General features: G+C 47.2%; 1 protein-coding gene across 1 annotated transcript in view; it reads right to left on the bottom strand.

Annotated features, from left to right (window-relative positions):
- LOC129832809 (voltage-dependent T-type calcium channel subunit alpha-1I-like) overlaps window positions 1–19,149 on the bottom strand; it is a 288,049-nt gene that overhangs the window by 59,310 nt on the left and 209,590 nt on the right. Inside the window, exons 13-20 of the mRNA XM_055896813.1 lie at window positions 17,371–17,488; window positions 15,129–15,284; window positions 14,269–14,362; window positions 13,272–13,444; window positions 10,323–10,877; window positions 8,079–8,179; window positions 5,881–6,004; window positions 5,681–5,749 (exon numbers count right to left, since the gene is read on the bottom strand). Of these exons, the coding sequence (XP_055752788.1) occupies window positions 5,681–5,749; window positions 5,881–6,004; window positions 8,079–8,179; window positions 10,323–10,877; window positions 13,272–13,444; window positions 14,269–14,362; window positions 15,129–15,284; window positions 17,371–17,488 (1,390 nt within the window). The remainder of the gene's footprint in view (window positions 1–5,680; window positions 5,750–5,880; window positions 6,005–8,078; window positions 8,180–10,322; window positions 10,878–13,271; window positions 13,445–14,268; window positions 14,363–15,128; window positions 15,285–17,370; window positions 17,489–19,149) is intronic.

Below are 19,149 nucleotides of genomic sequence, written 5' to 3' on the forward strand. Positions count from 1 at the left end.
CCTCGTACTCAATTCTTGCTCGTACAATATGCATATTATTATTACTATTGGATAGAAAACACTCTCTAGTTTCTAAAACCGTTTGAATTATATCTGTGAGTAAAACAGAACTCAAGTTGCAGCTAACTTCCTGTCAGGAAGTGAGAAATCTGAAATCGATGCTCTGTTCCAGGGTCAGTTTATTAAATTGCATGTGATATATGAGTCGACATGCACTGCATACGATTTCCCCTAGATGTCAGTAAGCAGTGAGAATTGGAATGATGTTGCTAGGCAGATCTGAGGCCATATAAAGGCTCATGGAACCGGGGGTGCACTCTTTTCAACGTTCGTCATGGCGCAAAGGAGGACCTCAGGATGGCATTCTGAAAAGCTCTCGTTATAGGCCTTAGATATATCCGGCTTTGATTTTATTCGATATAGGTGTTAAAGACATCATAATGTAGTTATTTTAAACCGATTTATATCAGTTTATATCAGTATATTGCGATTTTCTGATATTTCTTTGTGCTGCGTTATGAAGAGTTGGGCACGTCTGGGCCACATAGCTAATGTTTGCTGCTAATTCCTAAGTTGAAGACGGCAATCTACAACCGAGCAACGATGATTCTGGACAAAGGACCACTTGCACAAGATTCTGATGGAAGCTCATCAAAAAGTAAGAACTATTTATGATGTTAATTCGTTGTTCTGTTGAAAAATGTAAAACTATTATTCGGCCATTAATTTCGGTGCGGTCTCGCTTTAGCGCACGCTGTATGTCGTAGTAACGTTCATTTTAAAAATCTAACACAGCGGTTGCATTAAGAACTAATGTATCTTTCATTTGCTGTCCAACCTGTATTTTTTAGTCAAGTTTATGATTAGTTATTGATTAGATTAGCCTCTCCCAAGGTTTCTCCCGACATTTTGTTGGCAGCTTGGCTACTATTCTCATTGTATAACCACGATTTGTGCCGCTAAATATGCACATTTTCGAACAAACAATATATGTATTGTGTAATATGATGTTATAGGACTGTCATCTGATGAAGTTTTGAGAAGGTTAGTGAAAAAATTAATATCTTTTGCTGGTTTATTCGCTATCGCTAACGTGCATGAATCAATGCTGCTGTGTGGTTGGCTATTGTAGTAAGCTAATATAAGGCTAAATTGTGTTTTCGCTGTAAAACACTTAAAGAATCAGAAATATTGTCTGGATTCACAAGATATTTGTCTTTCATTTGCTGTACGCTGTGTATTTTTCATAAATGTTTTATGATGAGTATTTAGGTAATTCACGTTGCTCTCTGTAGTTATTCTAGTTGCTTTGGTGAGAGTTATGATGGTGGCTGCAATGTAAAACTATGATTTATACCTGAAATATGCACATTTTTCGAACAAAACATATGCCATACAATAAATATGTTATAAGACTGTCATCTGATGAAGTTTTGAGAAGATTAGTGAAACAATTCATATCTTTTGCTGGTTTATTCGCTATCGCTAACGTGCATGAATCAATGCTGCTGTGTGGTTGGCTATTGTAGTAAGCTAATATAATGCTAAATTGTGTTTTCGCTGTAAAACACTTAAAGAATCTGAAATATTGTCTGGATTCACAAGATCTTTGTCTTTCATTTGCTGTACGCTGTGTATTTTTCATAAATGTTTTATTATGAGTATTTAGGTAATTCACGTTGGTCTCTGTAGTTATTCTAGTTGCTTTGGTGAGAGTTGTGATGGTGGCTGCAATGTAAAACTATGATTTATACCTGAAATATGCAAATTTTTCTAACAAAACATGCTATACAATAAATATGTTATCAGACTGTCATCTGATGAAGTTGTTTCTTGGTTAGTGACTATTTATATCTTTATTTGGTCGAATTTGTGATAGCTACCTATGCAGGAAAAAAATGGTGGGAAAAAAAAGTTGTGTCTTTTGCTATGGTGGTTAGCTAATAGAAATACATATTGTGTCTTCCCTGTAAAACATTTTAAAAATCAGAAATGATGGCTGGATTCACAAGATGTGTATCTTTCATTTGGTGTCTTGGACTTGTGATTTCATGAACATTTTATTATATGATATCCCTGTGGCTTTAGGCTAGGCTATGCTAGTCAGCTTTTTTGATGGGGGAGATCCCGGATCCGGGTTTGTGACTTGTTAGAGGTTCTTAACAACACTATCAACAAGGCAGGTCCTATAGGCCCTAGTTTCTACCTGCTTAACAACACTATCAACAAGGCAGGTCCTACAGGCCCTAGTTTCTACCTTCTTAACAACACTATCAACAAGGCAGGTCCTACAGGCCCTAGTTTCTACCTTCTTAACAATACTATCAACAAGGCAGGTCCTACAGGCCCCAGTTTCTACCTTCTTAACAACACTATCAACAAGGCAGGTCCTACAGGCCCTAGTTTCTACCTTCTTAACAACACTATCAACAAGGCAGGTCCTACAGGCCCTAGTTTTGTCACATCTGGCCTACTGTTCAGTCGTGTGGTCAGGTGTCACATCTGTGCTACTGTTCAGTCGTGTGGTCAGGTGTCACATCTGGCCTACTGTTCAGTCGTGTGGTCAGGTGTCACATCTGGCCTACTGTTCAGTCGTGTGGTCAGGTGTCACATCTGGCCTACTGTTCAGTCGTGTGGTCAGGTGTCACATCTGGACTACTGTTCAGTCGTGTGGTCAGGTGTCACATCTGGACTACTGTTCAGTCGTGTGGTCAGGTGTCACATCTGGACTACTGTTCAGTCGTGTGGTCAGGTGTCACATCTGGACTACTGTTCAGTCGTGTGGTCAGGTGTCACATCTGGACTACTGTTCAGTCGTGTGGTCAGGTGTCACATCTGGACTACTGTTCAGTCGTGTGGTCAGGTGTCGCATCTGGACTACTGTTCAGTCGTGTGGTCAGGTGTCGCATCTGGACTACTGTTCAGTCGTGTGGTCAGGTGTCGCATCTGGACTACTGTTCAGTCGTGTGGTCAGGTGTCGCATCTGGACTACTGTTCAGTCGTGTGGTCAGGTGTCACATCTGGACTACTGTTCAGTCGTGTGGTCAGGTGTCACATCTGGACTACTGTTCAGTCGTGTGGTCAGGTGTCACATCTGGCCTACTGTTCAGTCGTGTGGTCAGGTGTCACATCTGGCCTACTGTTCAGTCGTGTGGTCAGGTGTCACATCTGGACTACTGTTCAGTCGTGTGGTCAGGTGTCACATCTGGACTACTGTTCAGTCGTGTGGTCAGGTGTCACATCTGGACTACTGTTCAGTCGTGTGGTCAGGTGTCACATCTGGACTACTGTTCAGTCGTGTGGTCAGGTGTCACATCTGGACTATTGTTTAGTCGTGTGGTCAGGTGTCACATCTGGACTACTGTTCAGTCGCGTGGTCAGGTGTCACATCTGGACTACTGTTCAGTCGTGTGGTCAGGTGTCACATCTGGACTACTGTTCAGTCGTGTGGTCAGGTGTCACATCTGGACTATTGTTCAGTCGTGTGGTCAGGTGCCACACAGAGAGACTAAGGAAAATTACAATTGTTTCAGAACAGGGCAGCACGGCTGGCCCTTCAATGTACACGGAGAGATAACATTAATATGCATGTAAATCTCTCATGGCTTAAAGGGGAGGAGAGATTGACTTCATCACTACTTGTTTTTGTAAGAAGTGTTGACATGCTGAGTGCACCGAGGTGTCTGTTTAAACTACTGGCACACAGCTTGGACACCCATGTATACCCCACAAGACATGCCATCAGAGGTCTCTTCACAATCCCCAAGTCCAGAACAGACTATGGGAGACATAGAGTACTACATAGAGCCATGACTATAAGGAACTCTATTCCACATCACGTAACTGATGCAAGCAGGAGAATCAGATTTAAAAAACAGATAAAAATACACCTTATGGAACAGCGGGGACGGTGAAGAGACACACACACACACTGACACACGTACACTTGTATTTTGTATTGTAGATATGTGATAGTAGAGTAGTGGCCTGAGGGAACACACTTTATGTGTTGTGTAAAGCGTTATGAAATGTAATGTCATGTAATATTTTAAATTGTATATAACTGCTTTAATGTTGCTGGACTCCAGGAAGAGGAGCTGCTTCCCTGGCAACAGCAAATGTGGATCCTTAATAAATACAATAGAAATACAGGTCAGTGTCGGTACCATACTCAATGTGCAGGGATCTTGGAGTGGTTGAGGTACAGTATGTATATATTTATGGATGATAAATGGATTTTACATGCCTGTTACCTCAGTGTAAAAGGAAGCCATGACAGGACAACATACATTCCCTTAAACTAAGATTCATTAAAATCATTTTTTTGAAGAATAGTTAAGAATCCTCTGAGCAATTGTATTAGTATAAAATAATATATTTTTTTAGCATACAATATACAATATAGAGTAGATCGGTATTTGTATTATTTATTTTATACAGTTTTTTTTGCTCATCTTTATCAAGGGTGCCAATAATTTGTGGTGTGACTGTATATAGAGAGATGTATAGATAGAGAAAAGACAGAAAGAGATAGAGACACTAAGAGAAAAGACAGAGAGAGATAGAGACACCAAGAGAAAAGACAGAGAGAGATAGAGACACCAAGAGAAAAGACAGAGAGATAGAGACACCAAGAGAAAAGACAGAGAGAGATAGAGACACTAAGAGAAAAGACAGAGAGAGATAGAGAAACTAAGAGAAAAGACAGAGAGATAGAGACACTAAGAGAAAAGACAGAGAGAGATAGAGACACCAAGAGAAAAGACAGAGAGAGATAGAGACACTAAGAGAAAAGACACACTAAGAGAAAAGACAGAGAGAGATAGAGACACCCAGAGAAAAGACAGAGAGAGATAGAGAAACTAAGAGAAAAGACAGAGAGAGATAGAGACACTAAGAGAAAAGACAGAGAGAGATAGAGACACTAAGAGAAAAGACAGAGAGAGATAGAGACACAAAGAGAAAAGACAGAGAGCGATAGACACACTAAGAGAAAAGACAGAGAGAGATAGAGACACCAAGAGAAAAGACAGAGAGAAATAGAGACACTAAGAGAAAAGACAGAAAGAGACAATAAGAGAAAAGACAGAAAGAGATAGACACACCAAGAGAAAAGACAGAGAGAGATTCAGACACTAAATAGAGACGCTATGAGAAAATAAAGAAAGAGATTGAGAGATCATTAGAGCCAAGGCAGGAGAAGACTAGTAAGGACACCAAGAAGCATCCTCACACACACACACACACACACACACACACACACACACACACACACACACACACACACACACACACACACACACACACACACACACACACACACACACACACACACACACACACACACACACACACACACACACACACACACTTGTATAAATAACCTTGTGGGGACACACAATTCAGTCCCATTCAATATCCTATTTTCCTAACCTTAACATTAAATCTAACCTTAACCACAAAACCTAACCCTAACAGTAAAACTAACCCTAGCTCCTAACCCTGAACCTAATTCTAACCCTAACCCTAACACTAATTCTACCGTAACCCTAAACCCCCTAGAAATAGAATTTGACCCTGTGGGACTATGAACATTTCCTGAGTTGGTAAAAAACAACAACTGTTTAATATTCTTGTACACAAGAATAGTCACATACACACATTAAGCGCAGCACTATACCTTGAGCGTCATCTCTGCTACAAAGATGGCTGTGAAGACGTAGTTGGAGATGGTTAGGAAGACTCTTTCCTATATATAGAGAGAGATAGAGGGAGAGAGAGAGAGAGAGAGAGAGAGATGATGGAAATAGAAGATCATTGACTTGACACCACTCATTATATTTCTATGGTTGAAACCTAGTGGTGAACTTTGATCCTGACCAGGCTGCCCTGCATGATCTTGGGTCTCTCCAGAGCCACGGTGATGCAGTTGGAGAAGATGAACGCTAGCACCACATAGTCAAACATCTTGTAGGCTATGATGGACTGGCATACCCGCCTGAACCTGAGAGAGGGAGGGAGGCAGGTGGGGAGGGAGGGAGGGAGATAGTGGAGAGAGAGGGAGTGGTATTGGGAGACAGAAAGGAAGAGAAAGAGAGCAAGAGGGAAAAAGATAAACAATTTAAAAACATGTGTTCTGTAACATCGCTACTGATTAAAACCCATTATTGTGCCTCATTGACATAGATCTGGGGGTTGCTCATCATTCAGTCAGTGAATAGCCCCATTCTCTCTGATTATTTCATTTCCTTTCAAAGCAATTCCCATTAACTGGCATTTTAAAGGCACCATGCTCCATAGAGACACCACTACAATAGAGAGAGACACACAGAGAGAGAGAGACACACACACACACACAGAGAGACAGAGACAGAGAGCGAGAGACTCACAGAGAGACAGAGAGAGAAAGCAAAACAGTGAGAGCAACACAGGGAGATCAACACAGAGAGATCAACACAGAGAGATCAACACAGAGAGATCAACACAGAGAGAAACAGAGATACCGATAGAAAGAGATTACAAAACACCTGTAATTAAATCTTACCAGCTCCTACTACACAGTGACAATAACAAATATACCACATGACCAAAAGTATGTGGAACCTGCTTGTCGAAATCATGGGCACTAATATGGAATTGGTCCCCCCTTTGCTGTAATAACAGCCTCCACTCTTCTGGGAACATTGCTGTAAGGACTTGCTTCCATTCAGCCACAAGAGCAGTAGTGAGGTCTGGCACTGATGTTGGGCGATTAGGCCTGACTTGCATTCGGCGTTCCAATTCATCCCAAAGGTGTTAGATGTGGTTGAGGTCAGGGCTATGTGCAGGCCAGTCAAGTTCTTCCACATCGATCTCAACAAACCATTTCTGTATGGACCTCGCTTTGTGCAATGGGGCATTGTCATGCTGAAACAGGAAATGGCCTTCCCAAAACTGTTGCCACAAAGTTGGAAACACAGAATCATCTAGAATGTCATTGCATGCTGTAGCGTTAAAGGGTCTAGCCTGAACCATGAAAAACAGCCCCAGACCATTATTCCTTCTCCACCAAACTTTACAGTTGGCACTTTGCATTGGGGTAGGTAGCGTTCTCCTGTCATCCGCCAAACCCAGATTCGTCCGTCGGACTGCCAGATGGTGAAGCATGATTCATCACTCCAGAGAACGCATTTCCACTGCTCCAGAGTCCAATTGCGGCAAGCTTTACACCACTCCAGCCAACGCTTATCATTAGGCATGGTGATCTTAGGCTTGTGTACGGCTGCTCGGTCATGGAAGCTCCCGACAAACAGTTATTGTGCTGACGTTGCTTCCAGAGGCAGTGTTGCAAATGAGGACATACGATTTTACGCGCTTCAGCACTCGTTGGTCCCGTTCTGTGAGCTTGTGTGGCCTACGTCTTCAATGCTGAGCCGTTGTTGCTCCTTGATGTTTCCACTTCACAATAACAGCACTTAACCAGGGCAGCTCTAGCAGGGCAAAAATGTGATAAACAGACTTGTTGGAAAGGTGGCATCCTATGACGGTGCCACGTTGAAAGTCACTGAGCTATTCAGTACGGACCATTCTACTGCCAATGTTTGTCTATGGAGATTGCATGGCCGTGTGCTTGATTTTATACACCTGTCAGCCTAGTGTGGCTGAAACAGCCCAAATGCACTCATTTGAAGAGGTGTCCACAGATGTTTGTATATACAGTGTACCTCCACAGCTAACAGAACACTGTTGCAATGCCTTCCAGCCTGAGCTCTATCTCTGAGCCCTGAGGTGGAGTTATTGTGGACCAACTGATAGAGGATCACTATGGGAAGCCTCCTTTTGCTACCTCAGGGACAGGGATCCATACTCTAATGAGGCAGGTATTCTGATAAGGTGGTGCTCGGCAATTCTTCTCTTGGGGAGTGGGGATCCACAGGCTGTGCAGGCTTTCGTTCTAGCCTAGCACAAGTGCATCGGATTCAACAATTTATTTACGGAACACTAAAGCCTTGAATTGCTGTATCAGGGGTGTTAGTGCTGAGCAGGAAATGAAATGAAAGAGTGAATGAGTGAAAACAGGGATTGACAGACAGACAGACCTGTTCTGAGGAGAGAAGAGGAAGACAGACCAGTCCTCTCTGGTCTCACACCACTCTGGCCTGTACACCTCCATCATCTTCTGGATACGGAAACACAGACTCTGGAGGAGGGACACAGCACACACACACACACACACAACGTCAGAATACACACACACTCAGAATACATACACAGTCAGAATACACACACAACGTCAGAATACATACACAGTCAGAATACACACACACTCAGAATACATACACAGTCAGAATACACACACACTCAGAATACATACACACTCAGAATACAAACACATGCACGTGTGAAGGCAGGCAGGCAGGCAGGCAGGGAGGCACGCATGCACATACGCACATACACACACACACAGTTTGGTGAGTGAATTCAGTACACACACACACACACACACTGGTTCTAGACAAAGAGAAACGGCTATACTGTATAATACAATAAGATTATTCCGATTATTCCACCTCCCAAGAGAAAAGATGAATCCTCTGTCTTAATTGTTTACAAGAGAGGACACTTTGCTTTATCAACACCTAGAAGCATAATATCCAGCATCCCCATTTGTCTGCTCTACTCAGTGACTGGGTCCCAAATGGAACCCTAATCCCTATATAGTGCACCATATGCCCTGGTCAGAGTAGTGTACTACATAGGGAATAGCGTGTCGTTTTGTGTAAATAGCATTATTGATTGGCCCTGGTTCAGCCCTGTATGTATGGGATTGTTCACTGTTGAAACAATAGAATCCCAGGGGAGAGACATAACGGGGAATCTACTGGGGAATGTATTCCCGGACATCTATTTTATAAACTGCTGTACACAGTGTGTTTATTCTACTACTAGCTGCATTGTGCTGCTGGTCATGAATAACACTGGTACAACAACAGTTCCTTCTCTCCTGTCTACAGTATCTGTCTTTACCAAGACCATAGGATATCACTGGTGCTGTGTCTGTTCCAGGGTGCTTTTAAAGTGAATAGGACTTGATCATTGTTTATCATCACAACCAAGTCACTCTTTAATCTCATCATTCAGATCCTCCCCTCCTCCTCACCACTCTCCCCCTCACCCACCATCTCACCCACCCTCTCACCCAACCTCGCCCCACACCTCCCCCTCACCCAACCTCACCCAACCTCAACCCCACATCTCCCCTCACCCACCCTCTCACCCAACCTCACCCCACACCTCACCCACCCTCTCACCCAACCTCACCTCACACCTCCCCTCACCCAACCTCACCCCACACCTCACCAAACCTCACCCCACACCTCACTTAACCTCACCCCACACCTCCCCTCACCCACCCTCTCACTCAAACTCACCCCACACCTCACCCACCCTCTCACCCAACCTCACCCCACCACTCCCCTCACCCACCCTCACCCCACACCTCACTTAACCTCACCCCACACCTCCCCTCACCCACCCTCACCCACCCTCTCACCCAACTTCACCCCACCCCACACCTCCCCTCACCCACCCACCCACCCTCTCACTCAACCTCACCCCACACCTCACCCACCCTCTCACCCAACATCACCCCACACCTCCCCTCACCCACCCTCTCACCCAACCTCACCCCACATCTCCCCTCACCCACCCTCTCACCCACCCTCTCACCCAACTTCACCCCACCCCACACCTCCCCTCACCCACCCACCCTCTCACTCAACCTCACCCCACACCTCACGCACCCTCTCACCCAACCTCACCCCCACACCTCACCCACCCTCTCACCCAAACTCACCCACACACCTCACCCACCCTCACCCCCACACCTCACCCACCCTCTCACCCAACCTCACCCCCTCACCCAACCTCACCCAACACCTCACCCACCCTCTCACCCAACCTCAGCCTCACCCCACACCTCCCCCTCACCCACCCTCTAACTCAACCTCACCCCACACCTCCCCCTCACCCAACCTCACCCCGCACCTCACCCACCCTCTCACCCAACCTCACTCCACACCTCCCCCAACCTCACCCCACACCTCACCCACCCTCTCACCCCACACCACACCTCACCCAATCTCCTCCCCACACCTCACCCACCCTCTCACCCAACCTCACCCCCACACCTCCCCCAACCTCTCACCTATCCTCATCCAAACACATCTCACCTCACCCATCCTCACCCCGACACCTTCCCCTCACCAAATCGCTCACCCATCCTCATCCACACACATCCCCCTCACCCCCAGACCTCCCCCTCACCCCCAACACCAACTCACATAGTCAATGTCATCGTCCAGGTCCTCTCTGTCCTTGCGTGTGTTGACCTGAGGGAACACCTCTGTCAGTAGCTGTGGATGGGGATGTGGATGTGGCGGCAGCTGAAGTTGAAGCTGGAGCTGGGCTGATGGGGCCTTCCCATTGCAGTCCTGGTGCTCCCCCCCAGCCCCTCCACCAACCAACCCACTGGAGAAGCTCTTCTTCCTGGGGCAAGGTAGCATTGACGCCAGGGGGGTTCCCGGGACCTGGAGGAGCTCCGGCAGCTCCAAGGACAGCGCCCGGCGGTCCCGCCGCGGGACAAAGTTTAGCGCCAGGAGGGGAGGAGGGTGGGTGAGGTGCGGAGGAGGGTGAGGGGGGGAGAGGAGGGACTCCTGCTCGGCCGGGTGGGTGGCGTGGGGGCTGCGGGAACGCAGGCTACCCCCTCCTCCTACCCCCAGTCCCAAGGCTCGGGAGGGGCGACCCAGGCTGTTCCAGCTGGACCGCCGGCCCCAAATTGCCTGGGTCTGGGATGCAGGGCGGCCCCAGTTGTGGTACAGGGAGCTGCTCCCCCGACACTGGGGGAGAGAGAGGGAGACAAAGAGGGAGAGACAGACAGAGAGGGAGAGGGAGACAAAGAGGGAGAGACAGACAGAGAGGGAGAGGGAGAAAGAGAGATAGAGAGGGAGACGGAGAAAAATACATAGAGGGAGAGAGACAGACAGAGAGGAAGAGGGAGAAAGAGGGAGAGAAATGCATAGAGGGAGAGAGGGAGAGGGAGAAAGGGGGAGAAAGAGGGAGAGAAATACATAGAGGGAGAGAGAGAGGGAGAAAGAGGGAAAGAAATACAGAGCGGGAGAGAGACAGATGGAGAGGGAGAAAGAGGGAGATAAATATATAGAGGAAGAGAGAGAGAGGGAGAGGGAGAGGAATACAGAGAGGGAGAGGGAGAGGGAGAGAGAGATGGAGAGGGAGAGGGAGAGAGACAGATGGAGAGGGAGAGGGAGAAAGAGGAAGAGAAATACGTAGAGGGAGAGGGAGAGAGACAGACGGAGGGAGGCAGAGGAACAGACGGAGGGAGGCAGAGGAACAGACGGAGGGAGGCAGAGGGACAGACGGAGGGAGGCAGAGGAACAGACGGAGGGAGGCAGAGGGACAGACGGAGGGAGGCAGAGGGACAGACGGAGGGAGGCAGAGGAACAGACGGAGGGAGGCAGAGGGACAGACGGAGGGAGGCAGAGGGACAGACGGAGGGAGGCAGAGGGACAGACGGAGGGAGGCAGAGGAACAGACGGAGGGAGGCAGAGGGACAGACGGAGGGAGGCAGAGGGACAGACGGAGGGAGGCAGAGGGACAGACGGAGGGAGGCAGAGGGACAGACGGAGGGAGGCAGAGGGACAGACGGAGGGAGGCAGAGGGACAGACGGAGGGAGGCAGAGGGACAGACGGAGGGAGGCAGAGGGACAGACGGAGGGAGGCAGAGGGACAGACGGAGGGAGGCAGAGGGACAGACGGAGGGAGGCAGAGGGACAGACGGAGGGAGGCAGAGGGACAGACGGAGGGAGGCAGAGGGACAGACGGAGGGAGGCAGAGGAACAGACGGAGGGAGGCAGAGGGACAGACGGAGGGAGGCAGAGGGACAGACGGAGGGAGGCAGAGGGACAGACGGAGGGAGGCAGAGGGACAGACGGAGGGAGGCAGAGGGACAGACGGAGGGAGGCAGAGGGACAGACGGAGGGAGGCAGAGGGACAGACGGAGGGAGGCAGAGGGACAGACGGAGGGAGGCAGAGGGACAGACGGAGGGAGGCAGAGGGACAGACGGAGGGAGGCAGAGGGACAGACGGAGGGAGGCAGAGGGACAGACGGAGGGAGGCAGAGGGACAGACGGAGGGAGGCAGAGGGACAGACGGAGGGAGGCAGAGGGACAGACGGAGGGAGGCAGAGGGACAGACGGAGGGAGGCAGAGGGACAGACGGAGGGAGGCAGAGGGACAGACGGAGGGAGGCAGAGGGACAGACGGAGAGGGAGAAAGAGGAAGAGGGAAAGAAATACGTAGAGGGAGAGAGACAGACGGAGAGGAAGAGCAAGAAAGAGGGAGAGAAATACATAGAGAGAGAAAGAGTGAGAGAAATACTAGAGGGAGAGAGACAGATGGAGAGGGAGAGGAGAAAGAGGGAGAAAGAGGGAGAGAAATACGTAGAGGGAGAGAGACAGACGGAGAGGGAGAGGAGAAAGAGGGAGAAAGAGGGAGAGAAATACGTAGAGGGAGAGGGAGAGAGGGAGAAAGAGGGAGAGAAATACAGAGAGGGAGAGGGAGAGAGACAGATGGAGAGGGAGAAAGAGGGAGAGAAATACATAGAGGGAGAGGGAGAGAGGGAGAAAGAGGGAGAGAAATACAGAGAGGGAGAGGAGAGAGACAGATGGAGGGAGAGGGAGAAAGAGGGAGAGAAATACAGAGAGGGAGAGGGAGAGAGACAGATGGAGAGGGAGAGGGAGAAAGAGGGAGAGAAATACAGAGAGGGAGTGGGAGAAAGAGGGAGAGAAATACATAGAGGGAGAGGGGAGAGAGACAGATGGAGAGAGAGAGGGAGAAAGAGGGAGAGAAATACAGAGAGGGAGTGGGAGAAAGAGGGAGAGAAATATGGAAAGGGAGAGGGACAAAGAGGGAGAGGAAGAGAGACAAAGAGGAAGAGGGAGATAGAGGGAGAGCGAAACCATTAGTCCAACCCAGCCAGACTGCAGAGGGATCAAATAAAGAACTGAAGGAAAAATACATTTCAATGATGGGCAATTTCTTTTTAAATGGGCAATTTTAAGTAATTTCCTGAATTGATTGCAACCATAGCAAGACACATCTTGTTCTGACCCAGTCCATTACAAACCAGTTCTCCTTCCCATTGTACCTCCCTCCCTCTTTCCTGTTCCCTCCTCTCTCCAGTCTCCTCCCTCCCTCCCTCCTCCCACCACTCACCAGGATCCTGCCCTCCAGGTTAGCCCTGCCCTCCAGGTTAGCCCTGCCCAGAGAGATGACACTGTTTTTGCGTGAGCCCAGAGCGAAAGTGAGCCTGTCGGACGTGTACAGACCCGTGGGCGTTGGGGACAGGTCCAGGTGACCGTTGGGGGTTAGGGTGCAGATCTTAGGGTCTGGGAGAGAGACGGGAAGGGGATGAGGAGAAGGAGAGTGGAGGAAGAGAGAGAGAGATCGGAGGGATAAATGGAGTGAGAGAGAGAGAGAGACAGAGATCAGAGGGATACATGGAGAGAGAGAGAGAGAGAGAGGGAGAGGGAGAGGGAGAGAGTCAGCATGGAACTGCAAAGCACATCTTGGAAGATAAAAGAAAGTGGCATAGACTGACTAAGCACATTCTCACCCTAACCTGGTCTGACTAGCTCATGGAGTGCACTGTTTGTACAGTAAGATCAGTGTGGTTTGTGTATGTCCATAGGGAGGAGAAGAGAATGGGAGAAGTTGTGTTGTAACATGTATTATTTAACATTTCTGCCACTTCCACTTCAGAGAGATTAGGCTTGATCTGGTCCCATCTGTTTGTGCTGCCTTCCTAACATTGGCCATTGTCACGGCAAACATGACTGTAGGATTTAGCAAAACTGCTCAAATATATCTGGGAGAGCATTCTAGCATCAGTGACTGGTTTACTGTTAAAATCAGACTTTTACTCTATACGATTCATACAGTACATCTATTCAAAATCATTCATACATCTTTTGAAAAAGGGAGGTTTGACATTAGCAATGGCATTAATAGACTGGGTGAACTGTCCCCTTGGTGAATTCTGCTGCTTCCCTGACTCAATTTAGAAGTCAATGAAATCTACCTTGTAGTGGTACAACTACCTTCTCCCAGTGAACCTGTTCAGCCATTACAGCTTTACAAGGTAGTGTTTCTACACCTTCTACGGCTCTAAAAAGCAGTTTCTACAGTATAGTTTTATGCCTCTGAGCCACACCAGAGAGATGAAGCGAGTCCTTCAGCTTGTCAGAGTTCTCGTCAAAGTTACACGAGGACCTGTCGTCTTCGGAGTACGACCGGTTGGCATCCCCCTGTTTCCAGAGGAGAGAGGGAGAGAGAGAGAGAGAGAGGGCGAGAGGGAGAGAGAGGGAGAGAGAGAGGGAGAGAGGGAGAGAGAGAGGGAGAGGAGAGGGAGAGAGAGGGAGAGAGAGGGAGAGAGAGAGAGCGAGAGAGGGGAGGAGGGAGAGAGGGAGAGAGGGAGAGAGAGACAGAGGGAGAGCGAGAGAGGAGAGAGAGAGAGAGAGGGAGAGAGAGAGAGAGAGGGAGAGGGAGAGAGAGGGAGAGAGAGGGAGAGAGGGAGAGAGAGGGAGAGAGAGAGAGAGAGAGAGAGGAGAGGGAGAGAGGAAGATAGGGAGAGAGAAGGAGAGGGAGAGGGAGGGAGAGGGAGGAGAGAGGGAGAGAGGGGTGGAGGGAAGGAGCGAAAGAAAGAGCAATTAGAACTATGACAACAGCCACAGGCATATTTAAATAGAAAACGTCAATCTTACCTGGCCTCATTCTGAAAGTATCAGAGAGGTAGGCCAGCTAAGTGACTTAACGTTTTATCCCAGCCTTGATTTACTACAAGCTACAGATCCAGGCAGTCAGAGTCAGTTTCTTAAGTGCCCAATCTGCTCTTTAGCTAAGAGCTCTATCCAATAAGAACAGGTTACCACATCCTAGAGACTCAGACCACCCTTGCCTGTCTCATTAATGATTCATGTATCTCTGACAGACAGTTTTACCATACTGGAGCCTGTGAGTGGAAATTGACCAACAATGGAGGACTAATCAAAGTTACAAAATCTCTGGTCTGACCTCAGCCTGAAAGCCCTCTACCAAGATGGCCACCAGCAGGTTGAAGAGGACGTAGTTGCCAAAGGTCATTAGAGCCACAAAGTAGAGAGCAGCACAGGGGGAGGTGGAGGCCATTCCATTATACAGCACCATGTTCCAGTCTTCCTGAGTCAGAATCTGGGGAATACAGCATATAGATTAAGTTATACAGTTTATCCTGTTTGGGCTGCAGGGGCAGTATTGAGTAGCCTGGATAAAAGGTGCCCATTTCAAACGGCCTCGTACTCAATTCTTGCTCGTAAAATATGCATATTATTATTACTATTGGATAGAAAACACTCTCTAGTTTCTAAAACCATTTGAATTATATCTGTGAGTAAAACAGAACTCATTTTGCAGCAAATTTCCTGACAGGAAGTGGAAAATCTGAAATCGATGCTCTGTTCTAGGGCCTGCCTATAAATGTGCTTGATATATATTAGTATACATGCACTTCATACGCCTTCCACTAGATGTCAACAGGCAGTGAGAGAAGAAATGGAGTGTATAACATGATCTGAGGTCGAATAAAAGCTCTTGGCATGACGTGACCCCAATTTCCTGTTTTCTGGAACGCGCGAGAAGGGACCTGGTATTGCCTTCTGTAAAGCTGTCGTTATAGACGACTAATATCTCCGGCTTTGATTTTATTTGATAAATGTGACAATATCATCGTAAAGTATGTTTTTTCAATATAGTTTTATTAGATTATTGACATTTTTTCGGGACGTTAGGCGTGTTGCTTTGTCTGCGTTTGTTCACGAAGGAGAGCTTCGCGCCACTTTGCTAGCTTTCCGTGCTAATTGACTGGAGAAGAGGACATTCTAAAACCAAACAACGATTGTTCCCGACAAAGGACCCCTTGTACAACATTCTGATGGAAGATCATCAAAGGTAGGACCCATTTTATGATGCCATTTCATATATCTGTCGAACATGTGATCTAGTCGTTTGCGCCCAGATTTTGGGTACTCTCTCGCTATACCTAAGCTGGATGTTGTAATGAAGTTATTTTTAGAATTCTAACACGGCGATTGCATTAAGAACTAGTGTATCTATCATTTCCTATACAACATGTATTTTTTAGTAACGTTTATGAATAGTTATTTGGTCAGAATAGTTGAGTGTCATAAAAATATCCGCACATTCTGGGAAAAAGATGCTACGTTAGCACAATGTATAACCACTGATTTCAGCTCTAAATATGCACATTTTCGAACAAAACATAAGTGTATGTATAACCGGATGTTATAGGACTGTCATCTGATGAAGCTTATCAAGGTTAGTCAAAAATTATATATCTTTTGCTGGTTTGTTACGATCGCTAACTTTTGCTGCTGGTAAATGGCTTGTGTTTCTGGCTATTGTGGTAAGCTAATATAATGCTATATTGTGTTTTCGCTGTAAAACACTTAAGAAATCGGAAATATTGGCTGGAATCACAAGATGCTTGTCTTTCATTTGCTGTACACCATGTATTTTTCAGAAATGTTTTAAGATGAGTATTTAGGTATTTGACGTTGGTGTCTGTAATTACTCTGGCTGCTTCGGTGCTATTTGTGACGGTAGCTGTGATGGTAGCTGCAATGTAAAACTGATTTATACCTCAAATATGCACATTTTTCAAACAAAACATAGATTTATTGTATAACATGTTATAAGACTGTCATCTGATGAAGTTGTTTCTTGGTTAGTTTGGTTGGTTCTTGGTTAGTTAGGTTGGCTTTGTGCATGCTACCTGTGCTGTAAAAAATGTCTGTCCTTTTTTGTATTTGGTGGTGAGCTAACATAAATATACGTGGTGTTTTCGCTGTAAAACATTTTAAAAATCGGACATGTTGGCTGGATTCACAAGATGTTTATCTTTCATTTGCTGTATTGGACTTGTTAATGTGTGAAAGTTAAATATTTCAAAAAAATATATTTTGAATTTCGCGCCCTGCACTTGAGCTGGCTGTTGTCATAAGTGTACCGACATCGGGCTTGCAGCCCAAAGAAGTTATACAGCTTTGCCATTCACATAAATGAACTGAACAGGGCCTGAAATATAACTTTGTGGTACCCCTTTCGATATGTCCAGGAAACCACATTGAGTTGCACGTGAATGCAACTAAATGTGTGTGTGTGTGTGTTTGTGCACTTTCTATGCATTTGCATGTGTGTGTGTGTGTGTGTGTGTGTGTGTGTGTGTGTGTGTGTGTGTGTGTGTGTGTGTGTTCTATACCTGAAACACAGTGACAATGGCCCACAGTAGAGAGTCAAAGTTCTTCCTGTCAGGAACAGTGTCTCCAGTCTCTGTCTTCAGACTGAACTTACAGCCAAAGATATGCATCCCCAGGATACTGGAATAGGACAGGGATATGTTAACTATCAACAGTAACATACATCAGTTGCAGAACGATACGCCTAACACACACACACACACACACACACACACACACACACACACACACACACACACACACACACACACACACACACACACACACACACACACACACACACACACACACACACACACACACACACACACACACACACACACACAGAAAAGTTAGCACTTGAATAAAACAGTAAGCAGTGTATTTGGGGCTTCTGGATTTGGAAACATACACTTCCTACATGGAGAAGTAGCGCCTCAGAGCTTCTTCCAACCAGTGACAAGGGAAGGGTTGTGAATAGAACACTGTAACACACCAGAGTGGATACAATACCCATAGTGCCTTCAGGAGCGGCAGCACCAATCAATAACATTCACAAATCCCAAGCAGCTACAGTGGGAAGATAGATAGGGTAGTGGGAGTCTGTTAGCTCACTCCATCGCTAGCCCGCTACCATCTGCTCAGTGCACTTATGTGAGATTGCAGTGCTGCAGGGTGTGTGTGTGTTGTGTGTTTGTACGCGTGTCTCGATGAACACCAGGGGAATGCTCTCTGTTATTGCTCTCCTCTCTATCAACCACACTCTACTGCTTATGGTCCTGTCACTCAAATAAGGCCATTGCTCTTCTGAAGCTGAAGGGGACTAGCCTCACAGACAACACACACACAGATAGAGAGAGCAGCAGACAGAGAGAGGAGCAGACAGACAGGGGGAGTGGACAGACATAGATAGGAGACAGACAGGGGGAGGGGACAGACAGAGAGTGGAGCAGACGGAGAGAGGAGACAGACAGAGAGAGGAGACAGACAGGGGAGGGGACAGACAGAGAGAGGAGCAGACAGAGAGAGGAGACAGACAGAGAGAGGAGACAGACAGGGGAGGGGACAGACAGAGATAGGAGACAGACAGAGATAGGAGACAGACATAGAGAGGAGACAGACAGAGGAGACAGACAGGGGAGGGGACAGACAGAGATAGGAGACAGACAGGGATAGGAGACAGACAGAGAGAGGAGACAGACAGAGAGAGGAGCAGACAGAGAGAGGAGCAGACAGAGATAGGAGACAGACAGAGAGAGGGGACAGACAGAGAGTGGAGCAGACCGGGAGAGGAGACAGACAGAGAGAGGAGCAGACAGAGAGAGGAGCAGACAGGGGAAGGGGACAGACAGAGATAGGAGACAGACAGAGAGAGGAGACAGACAGAGAGAGGAGACAGACAGAGAGAAGAGACAGACAGAGAGAAGAGACAGACAGAGAGAAGAGACAGACAGAGAGAGGAGACAGACAGAGAGAGGAGACAGACAGAGAGAGGAGACAGACAGAGAGAGGAGACAGACAGAGAGAGGAGCAGACAGAGAGAGGAGCAGACAGGGGAAGGGGACAGACAGAGATAGGAGACAGACAGAGAGAAGAGACAGACAGAGAGAAGAGACAGACAGAGAGAGGAGACAGACAGAGAGAGGAGACAGACAGAGAGAGGAGACAGACAGAGAGAAGAGACAGACAGAGAGAAGAGACAGACAGAGATAGGGGACAGACAGAGATAGGAGACAGACAGGGGGAGGGGACAGACAGAGAGAGGAGACAGACAGAGAGAGGAGACAGACAGAGATAGGGGA

Source organism: Salvelinus fontinalis, chromosome 34 (genome assembly GCF_029448725.1).
Source record: "Salvelinus fontinalis isolate EN_2023a chromosome 34, ASM2944872v1, whole genome shotgun sequence".
NCBI classification, from domain to species: Eukaryota; Metazoa; Chordata; class Actinopteri; order Salmoniformes; family Salmonidae; genus Salvelinus; species Salvelinus fontinalis.